Source organism: Festucalex cinctus, chromosome 20, assembly GCF_051991245.1.
Source record: "Festucalex cinctus isolate MCC-2025b chromosome 20, RoL_Fcin_1.0, whole genome shotgun sequence".
NCBI lineage: Eukaryota > Metazoa > Chordata > Actinopteri > Syngnathiformes > Syngnathidae > Festucalex > Festucalex cinctus.
In genome coordinates this window covers 5,091,475-5,115,024 of record NC_135430.1, presented here as the reverse complement: position 1 = coordinate 5,115,024, position 23,550 = coordinate 5,091,475, and the positions used below count along the sequence as shown (strand labels likewise).

The 23,550-nt window shown below is 43.4% G+C and overlaps 2 protein-coding genes across 4 annotated transcripts in view; both read right to left on the bottom strand.

Annotated features, from left to right (window-relative positions):
- Nucleotides 1–4,127: 4,127 nt before the first annotated feature.
- On the bottom strand, nucleotides 4,128–20,532 carry adgrg2a (adhesion G protein-coupled receptor G2a). Of its 2 annotated transcripts, none has more exons than XM_077509468.1 (20): nucleotides 19,792–20,532; nucleotides 19,007–19,083; nucleotides 15,825–16,150; nucleotides 15,455–15,713; nucleotides 15,331–15,372; nucleotides 12,539–14,569; nucleotides 12,341–12,450; nucleotides 12,044–12,180; nucleotides 11,783–11,939; nucleotides 11,552–11,704; nucleotides 11,286–11,408; nucleotides 11,162–11,207; nucleotides 10,979–11,082; nucleotides 9,616–9,740; nucleotides 9,245–9,513; nucleotides 9,055–9,154; nucleotides 7,784–8,070; nucleotides 5,614–5,715; nucleotides 5,430–5,543; nucleotides 4,128–4,475 (listed from the first exon to the last, which is right to left on the bottom strand). In XM_077509468.1, the coding sequence occupies exons 1-20, from the start codon at nucleotides 19,818–19,820 to the stop codon at nucleotides 4,384–4,386; spliced, it is 4,683 nt and encodes a 1,560-aa protein (XP_077365594.1). In that variant the 5' UTR covers nucleotides 19,821–20,532; the 3' UTR covers nucleotides 4,128–4,383. The 2 variants fall into 2 exon arrangements, with proteins under 2 accessions (XP_077365594.1, XP_077365595.1); XM_077509469.1 differs by having other exon boundaries at nucleotides 12,341–12,420.
- An 825-nt stretch (nucleotides 20,533–21,357) lies between these two features.
- ptchd1 (patched domain containing 1) overlaps nucleotides 21,358–23,550 on the bottom strand; it is a 9,933-nt gene continuing 7,740 nt past the window's right edge. For both annotated transcript variants that reach the window (XM_077509581.1, XM_077509582.1), the window contains one exon: nucleotides 21,358–22,991. In XM_077509581.1, the coding sequence (XP_077365707.1) occupies nucleotides 21,897–22,991 (1,095 nt within the window). In that variant the 3' untranslated portion in view covers nucleotides 21,358–21,896. The remainder of the gene's footprint in view (nucleotides 22,992–23,550) is intronic.

Genomic DNA, 23,550 nt, shown 5'->3' with positions numbered 1-23,550 from the left:
ACTGAGAACCCTTTTATATTACAAGGTTTCATCTACAATCTTCACGGAGAGTTCCTCAAAGACTTCTTTTATATTGCAACAGTTTCACATAGAACACAGTAAATTAGACTGAGAACACTTTTATGTTTCAAGGGTTTTATGTAGAACCTGCACAAGGAGTTTTCTTTTTACTAGTAAGTGTCATGTTTCGGTTTTGGGGGTTGGGTTTTGGTTTAGTTTTGGGTGTTTATGTTGTCTTTTGTCCGGTTTTGTCTCCCCTCGTCATAGTTAACCTCGTCCACCTGTGTGTGTCTCCCCTCCCCGTTTGTGTTGCTAATTTGTGCCCTCTGCCTGCTGTGTTTCCCAGGTGTGTCTTGTTAGTGTCTCGTTAGTGTTGTATTTCGTCAGTGGGGTTAGTTCACACGTCGAGGTAGCATTGTCTTGTCTTGTCTTGTCTTGTCTTGTCCAGTTAAGGTGTGCTAAGCCGTATTAGTAGTGTTAACGTCTGGTTAAGTTTCTCTGCGTCTGGTCAAGTGTTCTCTCGTCCACGGCAAGTGTTCTCTCAAGTATTCTCAAGTCCACGTCTACTCAAGTTTCCACATCGACTCAAGTCTGTCCTGCCACGTCTGTCCAAGTCATGCCAAGTCTGTTCATATTCCATCCAGTCCCTTATTTAATTCCAGTAAATAAAGTTGTTTTCATTCCTGCATTTCTCCATGCCTGGTTTCTCCACCTTTGGTTCCATCCACCACATCCTTGCTTCACACAACATGACAGTAAGTACGTCATGTTGTTAATGCACGCACACGTTGACTTCCTCCACATATTGACTTGCTTCACAAGCATATTACGTTCCCCTTCATCTGACCATTAACTCTTTGACTGCCATACGTTATCCAAAAAACAACCCCATCGGTGCCAGCCGATTTCAAGCATTTTCACTCACCTTTCAAAGCAAACAGAATATTGTGCGGTATGACTACATAAAAATTTGTGGATACCGTATGAAAGATTGGATTCCATTCTTTCATGAGAAAAGAAAAAGTATGTACTTTCTACCTTATTAGGTTTTCTAGTAATCACCATTTGAAATTAGGTCATTTGTGACATAAGCGAAAATACAATAATATAACGAGAAAACAAGCTTTTTGTAAAATGATACATTTTTTTTGCACAACAGGGACTTTGACACTAATATTTTTTGTTTAGTGACAAGGCAGCGCTGCACAAGACGTTGCGTTGCCCATTGAGAGAAAAAAAAAATGTAATAAACGTAAATTAACGTTTATGGCAGCATTCATTAGGATTTTAAAATACGTCATTAAACGTTTTTGGCAGTCAAAGAATTCATATATATTTTTAACAGAAGGGCCAAAACATCCCTAATGAAAATTAAATTGCACTTTAAAAAAAGTAGCCACCAGAGGGTACTACAACTGCACAAATGGAAATCAATCCGACTTTTATAACAGATGTGTTGCATTTAAATATCGTGAATATGACGACGATAATTGTGGCAGCTTTATTATCACAATATCGCGCTTATCGTATTACCCTAGTAATAAATAGTCCATCAGTTTCCCTGTATGAGTTGAACAAAAGTTGAATCGGTCAAGAAATGTGGAAGCATGTGACAAATATCTCTTCAATCGTTTTGTTGTGAAATAGTTCCATACATCAAAAATTTTTTCAAACAGAACACTTTGAGCTGAAATGTCTTTCCAAATAAACTCAAGTTAATGAGCAACTGGAGTCGTTTTCACGAGATTTTGCATTCTGCATCCTGCCTGACCCCCGCGTGACCCTGACAGGTCGACTGCTCCTCCTATATGGATAGCTTCGCTTTCATCCGAGCGGGAATTCGTCAATAACATCGCCGACTATTTCTGTGCCGACTTTTCCCGCACGGGTCCTCGAGGACGGACAGGACGTCCGCAAAAAAAAAAAAAAAAAAGCCGAACACGAGGACGTCCAATTTGGTCTGGGTGGATGTGAAAATGCGCCAAAACAAACAAAAAAAAAGCCTCATTGTGTGTTTGTTTACAGAGCCACGTCGTGCCAAGAGCTCATCAATGCGTTTGCAACTGCAAACCAATTTCAAATAAAAGGCGCTCCATTTATCGCCGCGACTGCACACAAGCTGAGAAGAAAGAAAGAGAGAGTGACACATCCCTCGAGGACGACTGCAGCTGAAACAAAACAAAAAATAATAATAATAACGCAGTAGGAAGTATAGCGCTTTCTGTTTTGCTCAAGAGGATTAAAAAGATTTGGAAATGAGCGTCGCTCATATGTCGAGGACAAGTATGGCGCCCTCTAGTACACGGCTTGACCACTGCCGACATGCGGAACAGTATAAACATGCTTCCTTATATATCCATCCATCCATTTTCTTGACCGCTTATTCCTCACAAGGGTCTCAGGGGGTGCTGGAGCCTATCTCAGCTGGCTCTAGGCAGTAGGTGGGGGACACCCAGGATTGGTTGCCAGCCAATCGCAGCTTCCTTATACATATGTATGACTGGATAGCCGATAGATCAAGACTTTTGAGGTGGCGAGGCCGCCATCTTGCTCCTCCCAAGAAACGTTTCTCGCCATAGGATACATTTACAGTATCCAAATTGGAGAACATTCGAGACAAGAAACAGCATGATTTATGGTGTTTTACATTTATTAAACACAAACAAGAGGACTTCAGACATTTTACAACTTGCTTTACATACATGGACAAATTATATGCTTAATGATGTTTAGTAAAGGAGAAAACTTGTATGTATATTTTTTTATTATTCGTTAATTACGGAAGCGGATTGCCTTCACTTAAAAAAAGAACAAATTTTTTTGAGGAGCTTTGTTTTTTTTCTGTTTTACTGAATATTTTTTTCTGTCATAAAAAAAAAAAGAAAAACAGGGGGGAAAAATATTCAGAAAAACAGGAGGTAAAAAATATTCAGAAAAACAGGGGGAAAACATTATTCACAAAAACAGAAAAAAAAATATTCCAAAAAACAGAGCACATATATATATATATATATATATATATAAAAAATTCTATTTTAAATAATTCTAACTGCAATTCAACAAAAGATGCCTCTGCCAAATCTAATATTCGGGTCTAAGAAACTGAGCGATAAAAAAGAAAACTGTCCACTTGTTATTTATTTATTGATTTATTTTTACTTGTTAAAAAATAGTGACCACCCCGCCTCCGACCTTACACTAACTGCCAATGAGCTGTCGGGTAGACCGGGGCTAGTTGTTTCACTTTTTTTTTTTTTATCATTTAATGACTTGGGTATATGGTCTTGGGTATATTTTTTGTATTCATGTCATTTTTGTACTTTGTGTCAGTGCAGAGTTATAATCAATCAATCAATCACATTTGATTTCAGACACAAAAAAGGTCCATAAAAAAACATAAAAGTGTCATCAAATAGAGGGAGTGAACGTGTGACATGTTGTCCCACCAATGGGTATGTTGTCACACTATATGGGGTAAGATGTCGCATTATATGTCTCATCTGTACGTATACAATAGTCTGCTCGCGAGGTGGGAATAACAAGATGGCCGCCCTGTGACTTCAACGGCTTGCACTGACGTGTATGGGCTAGCGGCTATACTATCCAGTCATATATACAGGTCAGTGAGGCCCGCATACTAAAAAAAAATCATAGACGGTCTAATGAATAGCATCGGATATATTATTGGAGATTTGAACATAAACAGTAGAATCTTTTGTTTTTTGAGTTGGAGTATGATTTTTTTTGTTTTGTTTGTTTTTCTGGTAAGAAGATTCTTGTTTCCTGTTGTCACCATTAACGAGCTGAATCTTGGAAGTCCTCCAAAGAGTCCCAACGTTGGACAAATGAACCTTTTTGAGAAGTCGAGTCTCACAAGTTTGCTATTTGACTGTTCATACCGTCACCATGGCAACAACTGCTGCTTTCTGAAGCTTTCTGTCTTTTTTTTTTTTTTTTTTTTCTTTTTTTTTTTCTTCTTGCTAATGGCCTGAAGGCGAACCGGGTCTATTAGCCTCCTGCAGCAGAGTGAAGGGCAACTCCTGCTGTGACACATCCTTCTCACCTTTCATATGAACCGCATCAAATGTTGACGTGTACATCAACACGTCCCCCCCCCCCCCCCCCCCCCCCCCCTCGTTTCACATTGGACTTTAGCTATTAAAAAAAAAAAAAAAGATTAAAATTTGAGGTTTGAACGCCAGCACATCTTTAATGTTCACCGACACATACTGGTGAACACTTTTAATGACGACATCGTCACTTGGTTCCAAATCTATGAGCTGTCGTACACTGCCCTCTAGTGGAAGTGTGTAGAATCGCAGTTTCCAGAGTGGAAAGAAATCCTGACGACAACTCATCGTGACTGATTGACAGTGTTTTTTGTTAACATCCGACAACAGTCTGCCTGTGGAGCTCGTTGAGGACCACGTCGCTGCTCGAACCCTCAGACATGCCGCTGTCTGCAAACACCGAACCTGCAATGGGGGGGAAGGGGAGAGGCGGGGCAACAACATGAAAAGTCCATCTCAAAATGGGGTCAGGAATATTTGCATAGTCACACATTTGAGCAAGGAAGCCATCTTTTGTCATTGGATGGGAAACAGTACACTTGGGCAAAGCAATAAAAGTAGTGCTTTGCCGCTGGTCTTGGTGCCAAGTGACTAAGTTGAAGTGACTTGAGAGTATCATTTATAAGAGCACTTTAAAAAAACAGCCACAGCTGCATTTGTCATTTAGACAAAAGTAGTGCTTTGCCACCATTTTGTGGCCTCTTGATGTCAAGGAACTATGGGTGACGCAAACAAAAGTTGCGCTTTGTTTTGCTGCCATCTTGTGGCATTTTGGTAACAAGGAATTAAGTTGAAGTGAGTTGAGGATGTGCATTTAGACAAAAAATGAGTGCTTTGCCGCCATATGTGTATCAAGAAACTGATGTTAAAGTGAGTTAAACACCATTTAGACAAAAATTATGCTTTGCTGCCATCTTGTGGCATTTTGTTAACAAGGAGCTAAGTTGAAGTGAGTTGAGGTTGGGCGTTTAGACAAAAAAATTAGTGCTTTGCCGCCATCTTGGGACCAAGAAACTGATGTTGAAGTGAGTTTAGCACCTTCATTTCGAAGGCAAAAGTGGTGCTTGGCTGCCATCTCGGGGCATCTTGTCGCCAAGTAAAAATGTTTGAAGTGAGTTGAGGAGCTTCATTTAGACAAAAGTTGTGTTTTGCCGCCCTTTTTGTGGCACCTTTGTGCAGAAAAAGCTACATTGAAGTGAACGGAACCTTTTGTAGCATCTTGCTAACAAGGAAGTATTTTGTTGTGTTTCGAGAAGCTTGATTGAGACCAAATGAGTGCTTGGCCACACCTTTTTTTTTTTTTTTTTTTTTTTTTTTTTTTTAAATATGGTATGTGGAGGAAGTAGCGCGTATACGTACTTGCGCTGTTGCTGCTGACGAGCGAGGAGCTCCGAGAAGCTATCTGGCGAGCGGAGACGCTTGACGTGGTGACGGAAAAGTTGCGCTTGTCTCGGGCGGCCGTCCGACTCCAGTCTGCAAAAAAATTTCCTGTGTTTATTTTCCTGTTCACCCAATTCCATTTTTTTTTTTTCCTGAATGTCACCTGAGTTTTCAGCCAATCGCAGATGTCCACAACACAGGAAGGTTCTCCACTGCCGCCGCACGTTCTCCTTGCACGCGCAGTGGAACACAAAGACGAAAAAACCTGCGCCAAAACGGATTGAAAAGGGGCTTGAAGGGGGGAGACATTGGTGGCAAGTAACTTGAGTACAAATACGATACTGTACAAAGTACATTCATCACATCTGTCATTTTTTATGACTTTTACTGCACACATTTGAAAGCACATTTGGAGGAAAAAAGAAAAAAAAAAAGACAAACAGAGAAAATTTGTATATTGTGTGTTATTTATTTATTTATTTTTGATAGCAGAAAAGCCTGAGCCAGCCAGCAGAATTTTTTGTTATTTGTTTTTGTATTTGTAATTTCTGGACAGTATATGATCAAGTATTTGTTTACATTTCTTTTCCAAGATTACTTTGTTTAAGAACATTAAAAAATGATTTTGTGATGGTTGGAATGTTTCTGGGGGAGGAGGCGGGAACAAAACATTGATAAAGTGTTTTTTACTTACTAATAAACTTAATTTTAAACCTAATTTAAACAACACAAAAACACTTCAAGTTTGAAATTTGATTGTGAATAAGCAATTCAATGATGCAGCTACCTTCATTAAAAAAAACAATACTTATATACCATAATATTCAAAAAGTATTGATATCGGTATCGGCAATACTAGCCCTGTATTTACTTGGTATCGGATTGCGACCACTAATTATTGGCTCGATTTTACTTGACTGTCTAATTATTGGCTGTTTTGTTCACAGACACAAACAATAAAAGCAGTGCTTTGCCACTGACTTGTGTTGTCTCAGTGCCAAAAATAAATAAATAAATAAATAAATAAATAAATAAATAAAAAAAGATGACTGTATGTTGAAACCAGTTGAGGAGCCTGATTTAAACTAAAGTAGTTTGCTGCCATCTTGTGGCAGCGATAGGCAATTGTAAACCTTTTGTTATGGGGTGGGTGTCAATTTATTAAAAAGTTTTTGCCTTTGGTATCTTGCCTCACTTTATATTGTTTGCAATTTGTTTTTACTTTTGTACTTATACATTACAACCAAGTTTTTGGTCGTACCGTTGTCTTTGTTGTCCTCTACTATGTAAAGCGTCTTAGAGTGTCCAAATAGCGCTATATGAATTTGATGTATGATGATGATGATCATTATTGTGGGAATGCTGAAGCGGATGACAGAGTTGCTGGCCGGCGAACCACCATAGCAGGGGCATGTCGGGAAAAGTCTTTTACTGTTTTTGTAAAAGTAAATGTAGTGATGTGTGCTGGCCAATAGATGGCACTGTACCCTCAAGGGACGGGGGCTTCTGGGATTGTCAGAGAGGATTGAGAAGAGAGTACAAAAAAATAAAGTACCCAGCAGATGCTAGCACAAAATGGAATGCAAATGCTTCTTCTTTGCACACATGAACATTATACATTTTTTAAATCACAGAAATATCCCGAGATATGACTAAATTCATATCTGAAGACATGTTTTCATTCTCTTGTTGGCTGATAAATTTGCCTTTTGTTAGTCTGATGATGATCATGAATAATGCTATGAATGGAACGCTGCTGAAGTGACGTGACTTTAAGGTACCATCTGATTGGACGAGGAGTTGTGTTTTGTGCCAAGTAGACTGACATGGCATCCTATATGTATTTATTTAGTGCTGATTTTAGTTGAAGTTTGCTGAAAATACTTTTTTTTTCTTCAGCCCAAGCACCCAAAGATTTGAAAGAGGAGTATAGGCATTGTTTATAAATAGATGAATGAAAGAACTTTACGCGACTAGTAATTTATGGTAGGTGACTACTGCCAACTACTGACTGAGAATTTATTTGTCATTTAACTACAAGTTAATACTTCATCATTATTAATAAAACTATTATTTCTAGATATTAATAGTTAATTACTATGTAATTTTCACATAATTTATCCTTCAATTTCCTTCAAAAGAATTCAGCTATTAGCATTCAGCTTTCAGCATTCCCACGCAATTTCTCCAGAAATTGCACTTAGTCTACTTGTTGTTGTTGTTGTTCTTCTTCTTCTTCTTATTTATTGATTTTATGAAAGGAGTTGAATGAGTATGTGACTTTTGTCACCTTAGCTCCATAGACCGGATGAGAGAAACGCTTGCGGGCTGACCTTGCAGGGAGTTAAAGAGCGTGAAGAGGTAAAGGAAGGGCAAGCGCAGTGGCCCCCAGGCGAAGAGTGCGAATCCCCAGGCCAGGCCCAGCAGCGCCACCAGGCCGGCCACGCTACGCAGGTCGGCGGCCAGGCCGCGCTGCGGCGACTGGTTGTGCGGGTTCTGCTTCTTGATGCGTGCCAGCTGCGCCAGCACCACAACGAACACCAGCAGGCACGAGGCGAACACCAGCACGAAGTAGGCCACCACGCCGGCGTAGAAGGCCGCGTCGCTGCGAAGCCAGCAGCTGAACAAAAAAAAAAAAAAATCAATGAAACAAATTGGATAGCGACAAGAAGATTTTCAATCTGTAATGTTTCCAAAAGAGGATTTGTTTGTTGGTCATTCAAGAATAGCAAAAAATCCGCATGTAATTGACGCTAGGGCTGCTCGATTGTGAAGAAAATATTAACCACGGTTATTTTGGTCATAATTGAAATCATGATTAGGACAATCTTTTGCTTTTTTGGGGGGTACAAAACAAGAAAACGTTTCACCATAAAAATTATTAAAACAAATAAAATTCTTTGAAACGCTCTTATTATGCAAATTCCTTTTCAATGATTTTTTTAAAAATTAATGAGTTATTTTAAAATTTAAAAAGGTGCCAATGTATAAATTTAAGCAACTCAAATCAAAATTAGTATTAATCTTTTTTTTTTTTTTATTTGGGGGGGGTTGTACAAAACAAGAAAATGTTTAACCGTAAAAATTATGAAGATAAATAAAATTCTTTGAAACACTCATTATGCAAGATCCTTTTCAGTGAATTTTTAAAAAATTAAATTAGTTATTTTAAAATTTAAAAAGGTGCAAATATATAAATTTAAACAACTCAAAATTAGTATTAACCAGTTATTTTGGTAATAATTGAAATCACCATTAAGACAATCATTTATTTATTTTTTGGTACAAAACAAGAAAATGTTTAATCGTAAAAATTATGAAGATAAATAAAATTCTTTGGAACATTCTCATTATACAAGTTCCTTTTCAATGAATTTTTAAAAAATTATTTATTTATTTTTATTTAAAAAGGTGCAAATGTATACATTTAAACAACTCAAAATAACTAAAAATTAGGATTAATTATCTTTTTTTTTTGACAATTACGCTGATTTTGTTATTGTGGAGTGTAATAATTGAAATTATAACAGAATTTCGATTAATTGCCCTAATTGACAGCCATGCAAAATCCAGATTCTTGGGTCTTATTGTTTGTTATACTTACAATTCGCCAGAGGCGCCATCGGTGTACCTTCCGTATGCAACCAGGCCATAATTGTCTTTGTCCACCGAGATCACCACAACCACCACCGCGACTGGAACCCCTGCCAACAATGACAACAACAAAACCAAAAAATCTGAAAAACATCATTTTGTCTTCCATGAGAAAAAAAAAGGCACAATATTTCTCTGACCCCAGCCGACGAGCGCAAACTTGAGCATGTATCTGCTGAGGTACGGCGTGAAGACCCGCACGATGCTCAGGTACATGTGCAGGGCCTCCAGCCCCGCCCAGGTGAAGGAGGTGAGCAGGAAGTAGTGCAGGAAGAAGGCGGCGCCAATGCACAGGCCGCCGGCCGGGTACTGCGCCAGCCAGCCGTCCAGCAGGTACACCAGGTTGAGGAGGAGCAGCGACAGGCACAGCTGCACCAGGATCTTGGCCGGAATGTCGCGCAGCAACTTCCTGCACGGTTACCAGGACAATTCATGCATTGAGAACCAAAAACGCCCCCCACCCCCAAGGAAAAAAAAAAAAAAAAAAAAAAGTCTAATTTTGGAGCCTTACCCAAAAGAAAGGTACGTCAGCAAGGTGGCAGCCAGAAAAACAGCTGAAAGGCCGCAGCCAATATAAGTGATAAAGGTGAGAATTTGTGCCTGCCGGGCGTCGTTTATCCCGCCTCGGGACAGATCCTGTGGTAGGTCAGAACTCAATTAATTGTACGTCAAATGCGGGACATTTGACATCAGATTCCAGCAGTTAAAAGCACGTCTCCAAGAATTGATGGCAGAATTCCGGTGAAAGGCTCAAATTGTTCCCAAAACAACCCTTTTATCGGATTATTTATCCCCTGGATGTCGAGACGCCAAATCACCACCCTTCAGGGGGAAAAAGTATGACCACAGTGAATGTGCCAAAATGGGCCAAAATTGGACATTCAAAAATTCATAGCTCACTTCCTGTACATTTTAGGAAATGGCTTCCACTGACTTTTTTGTGCGTCTCGGGGTGCTACACGTGCCTGCCAATTTTCGTAGCTCTAGGTCAAACGGGCCGGGATTGGTTTTTATTTTTCTACGCTAGGGGGCGCTATAGAGTCGCATTGTTATGGCAACTACATAATATCAAATTTTTCGCCGGGCCCGAAGAGACTGCAAAGTTTGGTGAGTTTTCATAAATGTTTAGGCCCTCAAAAATGCGATCGTTTACGGAGAAGATGAAGAAGAAGAAGAAGAAGAAGAAGAAGAAGAAGAAGAAGAAGAAGAAGAAGAAGAATTCTTACAAAAACAAGAGGGACCTCGCAGCGGTCGCTGCTCGGGCCCTAATGATATGGTTAATGATTTTTAGTACAGGAGGTAACTTGTATATATATTTTTTTATTATTCTTTAATTTTGGAAGTGTATTGCATTCACTTGAAGAAAAAAAAACACTTTTTCTGATTCATTTTTTGAGGAGATTTGTTTTTTTCTGTTTTTTATTTTTTTATTTTCTATTTTACTGAATATTTTTTTTCTGTCATCAAAAAAAAATATTTAGATAAAAAACAGGGAAAAAATATTCAGAAGAACAGGAGAAACAAATGAATCAGAAAAACAGGAGAAAAAAATATTCAGAAAAACATGGAGAAAACATAAAAAATAAATAAATAAATAAATAAAATATATGATAATTTTTACGTATATACTTTATACAGTAGTCTACTCGCGAGGTGGGAGTAACAAGATGGCCGCCCTGTCGGCTTGCACTGGCGTGTATGGGCGAGCGTCTATCCAGTCATGTATACAGGTCAGTGGATATGAGGACAGAGACATTCATATGGTCACACAAATGCGAAACACAACCCTATCTATTAACGGCATTCAGAAATCAATTAGCCACTGTCCAAATAAAAATGAAGATGATGAACGGTGAAGGAAATCAAACACTGACCAGCAGTATAGCGAAGGAAGTGAGGTGGTTGCAAGTGCACGTCGTTCCCCACGACGTGGCGCTCACCACGGAGCAGCCGGCCGAGCTCCAACCGCCCGCACCGCCTGACAGGAATCCAGGCCATAATATGAAGAACTGTGCTCGCTAGCTAGCTAGCCACCCAATCTGTGACTTTGAGCTCACCGTTCATGGCAAAGTCCCAAAAGGCGCAAACAGCCGCGTAGTTCGCCTGCCGTGGTCGGTTGGAGAAAATTAGGAGAACAGTTCACGTTGGGTGCGTTCGGCGGTCATGTTGATGCTCGCTCACGTGGACAGGTCGGCCATTTTGAATGGTGAAGCGAATGCCGTCGGTCAGGTTGCTTAGTGACGCGTTGCTTACGCTGGACGCCAACACTGGACTCACCACAGTCAGATTGTTCAATGTGCTGTCCTGGAATGCAACAAAGAGGCAACAAACACCACTCACAAAAAGCTAAAGTCAAGTCGAAACTTGAATTCAGAAATTGACAACGAGTGGATTGGATTCTGGCAGGAGAATCGAAACGTCCGTGGCGGTGAAAAATTGCAAAACACCTGGAAGAGGATGGCTTGACTGTAGAATGTGAACTGGACCCTGTGGACTTGCTTGCGCTGGTCAACGCTCAATGGCTCCGTAATGGAAGACGGCAGATAGACCGAAGCCATGGTGGCGTCCCGCTTCCTGGATCTGCTGCCGCCGTTGCTCATCTGCACAAAAAACACAAGAAAAAACAAGGGAAGGTTTTAGTTCCATTAGGTCTCATAAACGATGACGGGTTTCTCGACCTGAACATGCTCAGTGTTGAAGATGTTGACGGACATCTCTGGAAAGTCACTTCCGTCCACTTTCCGGACAGCCAGGACCAGTGAAGCGGATGAGAGGACCACAGGGTCATCGCTCACAACCACCTTGAGACCCAAGTCTTCCACTACTCCAACGATCCTGAAGAGAACAACCGGAAGAATTTGATGAGGCTCATCAGGCGGAAACATGGACGGACGTACGGACGGAAGTCAAGGTATGACTGTACTGTATTTGAAGTGTACCTGTGGGAGGACGCAGCGAGGGCAAGGGGGTCGCCCTCCATCAGGTTGCTGACGATGCCAACGGCTTTCTTGGCCAAAGTTTGCGACACGGCGGGAGCCTCCACAAGCTTCTCCAGCTCCGACACCAACTTTGCCACCTGCGACATCCAACACGAAACGAAGCTAAAAACCCTTCATTTGATGACACGAAATCTTGCAGTCCAACTAACTCATCCAACTTTAAGATCACGTTGACAAGAATCCAACTCGGAAGAAAGGTCCAAGTTCTGCTTTGATCTGAATGGATTTGAATTTCACCTGTGAGGAGTTGAGCTGAGATGCATCTCGAGTTTTTTCCAGAAGTTTGTCCGCTTGCGCCTCCAGGTTCTTCTTTGCGCCTGAAGACAACGTAGACGTCATTCCGATACCTTGAGGGGAGTTTTTTTTGGGGGGGGGGAATAAGAAACTTTCAGGTTGAACTCTTGCAATCCGAGCCGATTACATTGTTGTTCGTACCAGGTGAAGACGACTCTGGAACGGTGTTGTTTCTTTGAAGTGTCTCGGTTGTAGTTGCGGTCATAGTGGTAGAGCTTTGAGCAAAGAGTTCCCGGGAGGTTCCAACTGTGTTGCGCGTTGATTCTGTGGGCGTGTCCTCGTGATTGTTGATTGTTGCGCTATCAATTGCTCCAATTGTGGCATTCGTGGTGTGGTTGGTCGGTGGTGTCACGTTGTTGGACGTTGTCAGATGGTAAGAAGTGGGATGTTTGTTGTTTTTGGAGCTAATGCTTGCGTTCTGATAGTTGACATCTGTCGAAGTTTGGTGGTGCTTTGTGTGATTGTAGGCAGCAGCGTCGTAATGTTTGGTGGTTACGTTGTCCAGTTGCACATCATCGGCGGTTGTCGGTGTAAATGTCGGCTTGCTGGGAGGTGTACTGTTGTGCATATCTAGGAGGTTGTCGGCTGTGGTTTCATTGTTCTCTGTTGTGCGACTGGCACTGGACAGAGATGCTTTATAGTGTGTTGTGACATTGTTGACTGATTGAGGGGACGCTGTAGTTTGGTTGTCTTGTGACATGTCTTGGATGATAGGGATTTTCGCACTTACTGTAGTTCCATGGACGTCTGTTAGGTCAGTCGGTGTTGTGCTGGTTGCTGTGACGTTGGACACTGTGCTGTCTTTTGTAAATATTTTGCGTGTAGTTACATTGTCAACTAATGTAGAGAGCGCTGTAGTTAGGTTATCTAGTGATGTGTCTTTGATTAGGTATGTTATGGTACTTAGTGTAGTCGCATTGAGGTCTGGTGTGTCAGTGGGTGATGATGTGTCGGCTGCTGTGACATTGTACACTGTTGGGCCATTTGTTTGCAAATTGTGTGTATTTACATCGTCAACTGATGTCAAGGAAGGTGTTAGGTTGTATAGTGATGTGTCTTTGATGACAGGTGTTATTGTACTTACTGTAGTTATGTTGTACTCAAGTACGCTGTTATCAGATGGCAATCTGTCAGTTGTTTCATGGAACATTGTTGTGTTATTTATAAGACGTGACAATCCTTTGAGTGCAGTTACATTGTGGACTGATGTCGAGGAAGGTGTAGTTAGGTTGTATGGTGGCATGTCTTCGATGTGGGGTGTTATTGTACTTACTGTAGTTGCATTGTACTCAACAAGTGGTAGTAATAAATTAGACGTTACGTTGTACATCTTTTTTTCTGTTGTCAAAGATTTGTAGTGTGCAGTTACGTTGTAATCTGGTGCTGAAAGTGTAGTTAGGTTGTACTTTGATGTGTCTTTGATGAGGGGTGCGATTGCACTTACCGTAGTTACATTGTACTCAAGTGTGTTGTCAGCAGATGGCAGTGCAAAGTCGTTTGTTAAGTTGTACCCCCTCGTGTCATTTGGAAGGTGCAAAAAAGCTTTGTGTGTTGCTACATTGTAGTCAGATGTGGATAGTGTAGTACGGTCGGACTGTGGGCTGTCTTTGATGAGGGGTTTTATTTCGCTCACTGTAGTTACATTGTAGTCAAGTGTGTCGTTAGAAGATGGGTGTAATGTGTGTATTGTGTTGTCATTTGAAAGATGTGCAAATCCTTTGTAGTGTGTCGCTAGATTGTAGTCAGATGTGGAGGACGTTGTAGTTGGGCTGTACTGTGACGTGTCTTTGATGAGGGGTGTGATTTTATTTACTGTAGTTACATTGATCTCAAGTGTGTTGCTAGCAGGCGGACGTAACGGGTCAATTGTTGTATGGTTTGATTTGTGTGAGCTTACATGAAGTGTCTTGGTGCTACTTGAGATGTAATTGGCTGGGCTGTAGTCCGTGGGCGGGGCTAAACTTGTAGGTGGAGACGAGACTTCGCTGGTGGTGAAGGTGGAGGAGCGAGTGATGTCCAATCGTGTCTTCCCCTCGCTTACTGATATTATGCCAGGAAGTGTCGTCAGTAATGGACTTCCTACAGTAGGTGAAGTTTTGCCCAGGGGGCCACTAGGTGTCACTGTGACTGATGGAGGCTCACTTTGATGGTGGTTGGCTGGAGATGTCGAAACTGAATGCAAAAATGACTCACAATTAATCACATCAAATAGTGAACAACATTCGCACTTTGATTAGACGTGTTGTCCTGTTGAAGCAACTGTGCAGTCCCTTACGTGCAATGAAGACGTGAAACAGGTCAGCAGGTTAGCGGTTAGGACTAGGATTGAGTTTCGGGTTAGGATTCAAGGTTAATTGTTATGGTTGGGTCAAAGGGTTCATATAAAGTCAAGATGAAGATGAGGACCAGGCACGGGCAAGGTGAGGTCAACGGGTTATTTTAAAGTTTAGGGTTCAAGGTCAGAAGTTAGGATGAGAAGATTGGTTTAAGGTTTAGTATGAGGGTAAGGGGTTACAATTTAAATGTAAAGATTGGTGTTAGGGTTTATAGAGGCGAGGATTTTCAGTTTAAGGTACAGGTTTAGGGGTTAGGTTTAGCGAATAGAGTAGTTTTGGGAAGGGGAGAAGAGATGGGTTTAAGACTTGAATGGTTTATGATTAGGATTGAACAGTTAGGGTGTGAGTTTAGAGTTTATTAAAGTGTAGGCTTTAAAATCGGGATTTGGGGTAGGTGATGTTGGCGGGTTTTAGCGTTAGGATGGTTAGAAGGCAGTGTTCGGGGAAGGGGTTCAAGGTTTGGTTTAGGATGAGGGTTTAGGATTTGATCTTTCGGACAAGGGTTGTGTATTGAGGGTTTATGGTTACAGTTAGGATTAGAAACAGTTAGGGATAGTGCTGGTCAAAGAAAAGGTTCATTACATTTAAAATGCTTACCAGTTGCAGGGGAGAAAGAAGGCCCAGATTCAGATGCTTGTGCTAAAAACAACACATTTGCTTGTTAATACTCCAGTACCAACACCAACACTGACTAACAGTAAAGAAGAGTGGCAATATTGACCACAATGGAGGTTGCGGTCGGTCTGCCGAGCCCTGGGACTGGTGACGCCCCAGAAGCGAGCGCTCCAGCCGATGACGGTGCCGTCCTCGCAGGGGCCGTGCCGGGCCAGGTCGGCCCACATCCGGAACATGTATACCTCCACCTGGCCCAGCTCCGCGCCGCGCGGCCACTGCCGAGGACGACAGCCGAGCCACAGGGACCCCGAGGCGGGGACGGCCTGGGCGATCACCGTCCGCTTGGCCACCAGACGTCCGTTCAGCTGAAAGGCAAACAAACAAATGCTCACCGCATCAGCTGCCTGCTTCTCGCGAGCACAATTTCAACTCTAGGAAAAAAAACCAAAAGTGACTGATGAGAATTCCACAATAACCTCCAGGCTGAAAGACTTTCCGGGCACATCCCTCCTCAAGCACACCCTGTGCCAGTGAGCCAAGGACAGACTGACGGGGAAGCGGTGGCGGACCCCCAGCAGCCAACCGTACACCGCCCCCTCGTTCCCCTCCAGGCCCAGCTCCGGCCTGGGCGCATCGACCGAGCTGTAGGAGAAGGCCACCCAGGCCCCGGGAGCGAGCACTCGCACGTCCAGGCACACGCTCATCTGCAACAGCGACGGCATGGACCTGCTCTCCTGCAGGCTCCAGTGGTCCTTGCAGCCGTTCAGAACCGCTTTGGTGTCCCCCAGGAAGTAACCAGACGCTTGAACAGATGAGAGGGATTTAGTTTTTGCTGCAGGTAGTGCAATCCAGAACCAAAATGGTGCAAATAAGGTGGCTTTTTCAAGCGGCTAATGGAGGATCGGTTTCTTTTTTTAACTCGTTCAAATCCAAAAATGTGTTTTTAAATACTTTGTACTTTATATATGTATATATATATATATATATATATATATATATATTAAGGGTGTCACGATTTCGATTTTTTATCGAAATCGATCGAAATTACGTCACGATTTCGAGCATCGAAATAGAAGAGAGGACACACGATTCGATGCCCCCCCCCCGCGCCCGCCGCCACCGCCGCCACCGCCACCTCCCAGGAAAGCAAATGAGACGCAGCCATTCAGCTACTAGCTAACGGCACTTGTTAGCTGACTTCTCCTGCAGTCATGATGGCAAGCGCGGACAGACACAGCAATGGTGCTTCAAGCCGCTCCCGCTTCTCGTCACCAGTTTGGAAACATTTTGCGTTCCCGGTGAGTTATGTCGACAACGTTCACGTTGTCGATAAAAAGACCACAGTTGCAAGATATGCTATGTGCGCGTACTGTACTCGGCCACGGTGTTACGCCCGGCTCGTCAAGGGGAAGGGAAGTAACACAATAACAGAAAATATAGAGTAGATAAACACGGGTCGACTTTAACATCTGAGTAGTTTTAATTGAAATTTCAGGCAGGGGTTTGACAAGGGAGTGAAAGTGGAAGGTGAACAAATAATAACCGCATTTGACAGAACTGACAGAACGGAGGAGAAACAACAATAACCAATAGGGGTATAATACACGGATACACAATAGCGTCGCGCTGGCACAGTCGTCCAATCGGAGTGTCGCGCTGGCACAGTCGTCCAATCGGAGTGTCGCGCTGGCACAGTCCTCCAATCAGAGTGTCGCGCTGGCGCATTCAAACTGAAGTACCATTATACGGGCACCAGCCGACACAAACACACACATACATACTAGGGGAGCGGAGCCGGCGGCGGGCCCGAGCCGCCAGCCGTCACAACGGGAAACACGACAAACATGACGGGACATTTACGCAGGCATCACAAAGATTTAGATTTATCAAATTCAACTAGAAGTGGGAAAACAACGGTCCAACCAACTATTTCATCCTCATTTACAGTGAAACTTCCACACACTTCAGCTCGCGCGAAACGCCAGATCCATAGGTCTATTTATAGCAGCAGACCTGCAGCCTTGGAAAACGCTGGATTCAAACATTTAATTAGTGTACTTGAACCACGCTACAGTATGCCCAGCAACTGTAAATGTTGGGATATAGTTTGTTCAGGCTGTATTTGTTCCATGACTTTGGATACAATATATTTTTTGTTGTTGTTGCACATTGCACATTGCACATTATTTTAAGAGGAACGCACAGCACACTGTTGTAACCAAAAACAGTCAATAGATGGCAGGCACCCACTGTGACTTTTTGTTTTTGTTTTTTTATTTTTTATTTTACACTTCAGTAAGAACAAGACGGTTAACTTTATATTGTAAATAAATTCTTTGAATTTGATCATTCCTGCCTAATGTCAATTATCATATATTACATAAATTTACACAAAAATAATATGGAAATTGCATCACCTATATGTAGCCGATCTTTTGAAATAAGATTTACTGTACAATGAATAGAACCAATGATCATAGACTAGCCTTAGCCTACAGAAGCATATGCCTCTGTGTTATAAAGTGGGGGAGCGAAAAAAAAAAAAAAAAAAATCGAAAAAAAAATCGAATCGTGACCCCAAAATCGAAATTTAAATCGAATCGTGGAGTTGGCGAATCGTGACACCCCTAATATATATATATATATATATATATATATATATATATATATATATATATATATATATATATATATATATAAATATTATGCAAGAGCATACAGAAGGCTTTGATGCGGCTTGAGGCTTAAAGCAATGGTAGTTATTACAAAAAACGTCCAGCAGGTAGCAGCAAAGTATAAGAGATCAGCCAGGGCCATGTGGCAACAAGCTCTTTTTGCCAGTTTTCACAAGGAATGGCTGGGAGTGAATGAGTTAAGTTAAGCTTACCCATCACCGGTAAGAATATCTCAAAAAGAAGTTTGAAAAAAATGCTCCTACACAAAAAAAAAAAAAAAAACTTTCTGGCATGAAGAAGAACCAGCATCTTTTGCCTTGATTTGAGAATCTCGTTGTGGTTAGATTTGCGTTTTTGCAGTGATAACAGCAGTTTTTCAACTTTCAATTACAAGGGGTCCTCGAGTTACGTCGGAGTTCCGTTCCTATGCTAGCGATGTAATCCGAATTTTGACTTAAGTCGAATTTCCCTATTAAAGTCAATATTTACAGCAAAATAATTTGCATAAAACAATCTAAAATACATTAAAATAAAAAAGATGCTGTCTTATCTATGGTTTGTTGGTGTCTCTCCTTTCTGCAATCTTTTTATGATGTCTAGCTTGGTTTCCATGGTAATTGCTTTTGTTTTGGCTGGACCAACATTGATCGAACATGTCGCTTTCTTCTTCTTTTGGGCCATGATGTGGAAAAACAAAAAAAGAGGACGAAAAAGCGAAAGATACTCCCACAAGTGCACAAGTTCTATCACTAGCTAAGGGCTAAATAGCGGACGAGAAGCCAAAATGGAGAATCGGGCGTAACCGTTGTAAAGTCGAAATGCCTGAGGCCCAGTGCGCCTTAACTCGAGGACTCCCTATACTTGGAGAAGAACCAGTTGACAGTCATGAAGTGAGGAAGCAAACCAGCAATAAACTGAATCCAGCGGCAGAACTGGTTGAGCACCAGAACCACATTGGATGAGAATGGAACATTTACTTGTACCTGTGGCTGGAGCAGCAGCCAAAAGGAAAAGCCGGAGGACTTGGAGCAAAATGGAGGCGCACCGACCAGTCCTCCTCCTGAAAACACATGTGGAGAAAAGTAATGGGACACAACTCAAATCAACTCCTTCTGGATTGTTCATCTTCGAACTATGTGGCACCTGTTTGGGGAAGTCCCCTTTTGTGTTACCAGGGCACAAAGGCAAGGTCCGTATGAGAAGACCCTTGAGATAAACTAGAACCGAGATGGTTTTCATCCAACTTCACAAAGATCATCGAGCCGTTGGGTTGTACAATCGACAATCAAGCAGTTGGCCACTGGGCATCACATGACCTCTGCGCGCCATCTTCTCAGTGGCGGGTTCCAATAAATACATTTCTCACAATGGACTTCCCTTCTTGTGGACTTCCCTAAAACTCATTTGCTGCACTTCCTCTTCCCACCTTTGTGGATGCAGGCGTGATTTCAACATCTTCTCCCGTGTCTTTATCGGGTCAAGTGAAACACCAACGTTTTTTTGGGGGGACCTCAGGGCAGGGTTGACTTCTGTCACTGGCAGGCTTTTGTTCGTCACCTCATTGTCCCGACGCAGTCGAGCCTCTCGTTTGGCATATCTGCGTATCGCATGTCAAACTCTCATGGGCTCATATTTACAAACGTGGCACGCTAGGTTTGCCGTAAACGAGGATGAATCCATTGACTTTATTTGGATGGTTGTGGTTATTTCAGGTCAACTATGGGAGAAAATTAACAGAACACAAATGTTTTAAAAGAAAAAGCTTTACCTGACGCTTTTTGTGCTCTTGGTATCCATTTTGCATGTGTCCTAGGTTGGAAGATTGTCCGCATGGTGCAAACGTCTCGCCATTGCGCTTCTTCTTCTTCTTCTTGTGTGGTTGTTGCGAGTGGCGCTCTTCAATTACCGGTACAAGTGCGTCTTCCTCACTCTGCAGCGGCGAGTTTGTCTGCTCAGGAAATGACAGACTCAGCAAGGACACGCCCACACGGAGGAGGGCTGAGAATGTCTGTTGGTCCCTCCATCCTTCTGACCCGCCATAGTTCATCCCTTCATCAGGATGTGTCATCTGTCCTTCTGTCTGTCCATCCGAACCTTCTCTAAGCCTTTCACGTGACCGTCGTCATCCGTCTGGAAAACAATCAAACGAGGCTCATGACTGTTCATCCGTCTGTCCGTCCAAAAGGTCATCATCGGTTCATCCATCAACTTTTGTCGTCCTCCTTCAGCATCATCCATCCACCCATTTGTCTCTCCACCATTCAGTTCCCATTCTTTCATCCAGCCATCCGTCCGAGTGATCGTCCGACACTCATCTGTCCGAATGGTCCATCCTTATATTCTTCTATCCATTCTCTATTAATCCGTCCTTCAGCCCATCCATCTTTCCACCCACAGTTTGACCAGAGGCGCAACAGCTGCTGCTACAGGATGCAAGGTCCAGACGGATCCTGGACAGAGTATTAGCCTTTATTTGATCCGTCTCGCTGTGCGAACGTGCGTGTGTGTGCATGTGCGTGTGTGTCTATGCCTGCCAAAATGCAACAAAGTATATGAAATGTTAGTACTGTAGAAAATTGTTGACAAAAGAGCAACATTGTGCTTTAAGGCACAATTGTGAAATGGATTCCGCTTAGAGAAATGCTCCATAAACACGCACACGCGCGCACAGGTGTGGCTGCGAATTTGAGGAATGGTATCAAGCCTGTAAAAAGCGAAGCAGACGAAAACATCCTGAATTGTCCCGGAAACTCTCTTGCAGTACGGCAAGTGAACACCGGGAGGCAGCAAGGAGCACAAAAGGCTCACATGTCAGGCTGATTGTGTTCAATTTCACTGAGGCAAAATGCGACAATGTAATACAACACGCGTTTTTTTTTGTTTGTTTTTTTTTTTTTAAGGATCATTCTTCATTTCAGTCTAAAATGTTCAGTTTTGCTGTGTTTTTCTTTTTTCTTTTTCTTTTTTGCAAGCCAGCTTCATTGAAGACTCAAAATGATGAACTTTTTCTTCCAAGGTCCTCAACACACCATCAAACAACTGCATTTGCTTTATAAATATATTATAATTATTTAAAAACAGCTACATGATCCCAAGTTTCTGTTAAGGCCGGCAAAAACGTTTGGATTTTTCTCGATTTTTGGGGTGGGAATGAATATCACACAAGAACAGATCCGCCACTAAAATGACAATCATTTCCAAAATGTTCGTTATTTTGTCATCTTTTTTCACATGTTTAAAGCTGCTTCCATTTCAAAAGTAAGAAGTCCTTTCGTGCCGATATGGACGGATGACGACAGAATCAAGAAGTCGAGCCCCTTCAAATGATTGTGACTTTATTTGTTCAGTTTTTGTTTACAAATACAGACGATTGCCTTCTTGGCTTAACACTGATTAAGGACAGCAAATGGACAAAAGTATTGGGACACCTATGGAAAGTTCATTTGCCCATTTTGTAAATCGTCCACAAAGATTTTCGACAAGCGGAGGGTGTGATTGCAGAATTGTTTTTTATCCACCTACAACAAAGACTAAGATTATTTTGTTTCCAATTATATTCAACTCGGAAGCAATAAAATTGTCCCAAAAAGTCTTGATAAGATGATCAATTCAGAGTGAGAGCTCCTGAAATTGATTACGAGGTGTGTCCCAAAACTTTTGCCCACGTTGCGTGCTGCTGAAGGCCATAAATATGAGATTGGCTCCATTGCACCCAAAATCCTGCAGCGCTCGGCTCTTTGGTGCTTTTTGGCTGCGGCGTGACCGGCCCGTTGCCATGGAAACGCTACATCAGCTCCTCACCTCCTTTGCTTAACCTTTAATCCTAGTCTCCATGGCAACCAGACCGCCCGCCCACGGGTCTTTCCGCGGCGGTCATACCGTCGTGATTTGGTCCACCACCCTCCCGCCGCCGCCATCCATCTCGACACACTCCACCTCCCTGCGCGGGGCGTCGTCGCCGCCGTCGCGGCTCTTGGCGGGCGGCAGGAAGGTGAGCAGGGCGGGCAGGAAGGCCAGCGCGTGTAGGGCGGAGCACCCGGCCGTCAGCGCCAGGCAGCGGAAGAGCGTGCGCGTCAGGCCCGAGCGGACGAAGCCCACGGGCGCAAGGGCGGCGCCATAGCACAGCAAGGCCTGCAGCACCGGCACGCCGTGCCTCTCCAGCGCTAGCCGCACCCGCCGCGTCCTCCCGCCGCCGCCGGCCACGAAGCCGCACAGGAGCGGCCCGCTGCAGTCGGCGGTGTGGCCCAGCGCCGCGATCAGGCACGCGGCCGACACGCCGTCCAGCTCCACCCCCCACAGTGTCATGAAGCCCAGCACGCCGAACTGCACCGACAGCAGCGTCAGCGCCAGCCACGCCGCCGCCAGCGGCTCCAGCGGCGCCAGCGAGGACACGCCCAGCAGGAAGAGGGCGGCCAGCAGCGAGCGGCGCGGCGGCGAGCACACGGCGGCGCCGTAGCGGTCCAGGTACACGAAAGACGGGTTGAAGACCAGGAAGCGCACGCGGGAGGTGAGCGACAGGCGGCGCAGCGTGGACAGCAGCGCCGACATCTCCCGCCGATTGTCGCCGCCGCCGGCCGTCTTGGCCGCCAGGAAGATGCGCGACGCCGCCACATCGGGCTCCTCGCCACCGCTGAAGATGATGTCGTCGGCGAAGTGGGCGAACTGCGGCTGGCGCAGGAAGTCGTGGCGGAGGGCGAGGGTGAAGTTGCGGCGGGAAAAGCCGGAGCTGGACTGGTTGCGCTCCGCCAGGTAGGCCAGGTAGGACTCCAGCCAGCTAATGCGCCGGAAGCCGCCGGCGTAGTCCAGCAGGTGGCGCTGCACGCTGGCGTTCCAGTAGGGGGCGCTCTCGTAGATGTAGAAGCCGATGACGGGTGAGTAGGAGCTGAAGTAGCGGCGCTGGGCGGCGGCGTTGCGCGCCGTGGCCGTGTCCGTGGCCACCAGGGCGCTGGGGTCCGAGCCCTGCGACACCTGCCACCATGACATCCGTTAGTGGTGGGGAAAATAAAATGCTACAATTGGTGATGGATGAAAGAAGCTTCATGAAAGGCGTGTGATATTTTTGAGTCCTCTAGATGGCACTGTTGGCTTAAAGATGCCGTGGAAATCAATTGAATCCATTTCAGTTGCACTGGACTTCGGACCAAAAACTGACAAATTTAAAAATAAATAAATGAATGAATAAATAAGTGGAAATATGAACCTATGTAAAATATATAAATACAAAAAATAAATATAAATGAAATAAAAACAAATATATATATATCCATAAATAAATAAAGTAAAATTAAATACAAAAAAAAGATAAAAAAAATAAGAATAAATATTGTAACAGTAGACAAGGTCCATTGTTGGAGCTCTCCATGCAAGCCGGTGAGACTTCCTTGTTCGCCCTAGCTGCTCATTCAACCAATGACAGACAGTTTGCAAAGGGGCGGAGTCCTACTCAAGACACGCTTAGGACAGCCCCCTCATTTGAATAACATTTCAACATGGCAGAGCGTGTGCAGTAAAAAAATAAATAAATGTG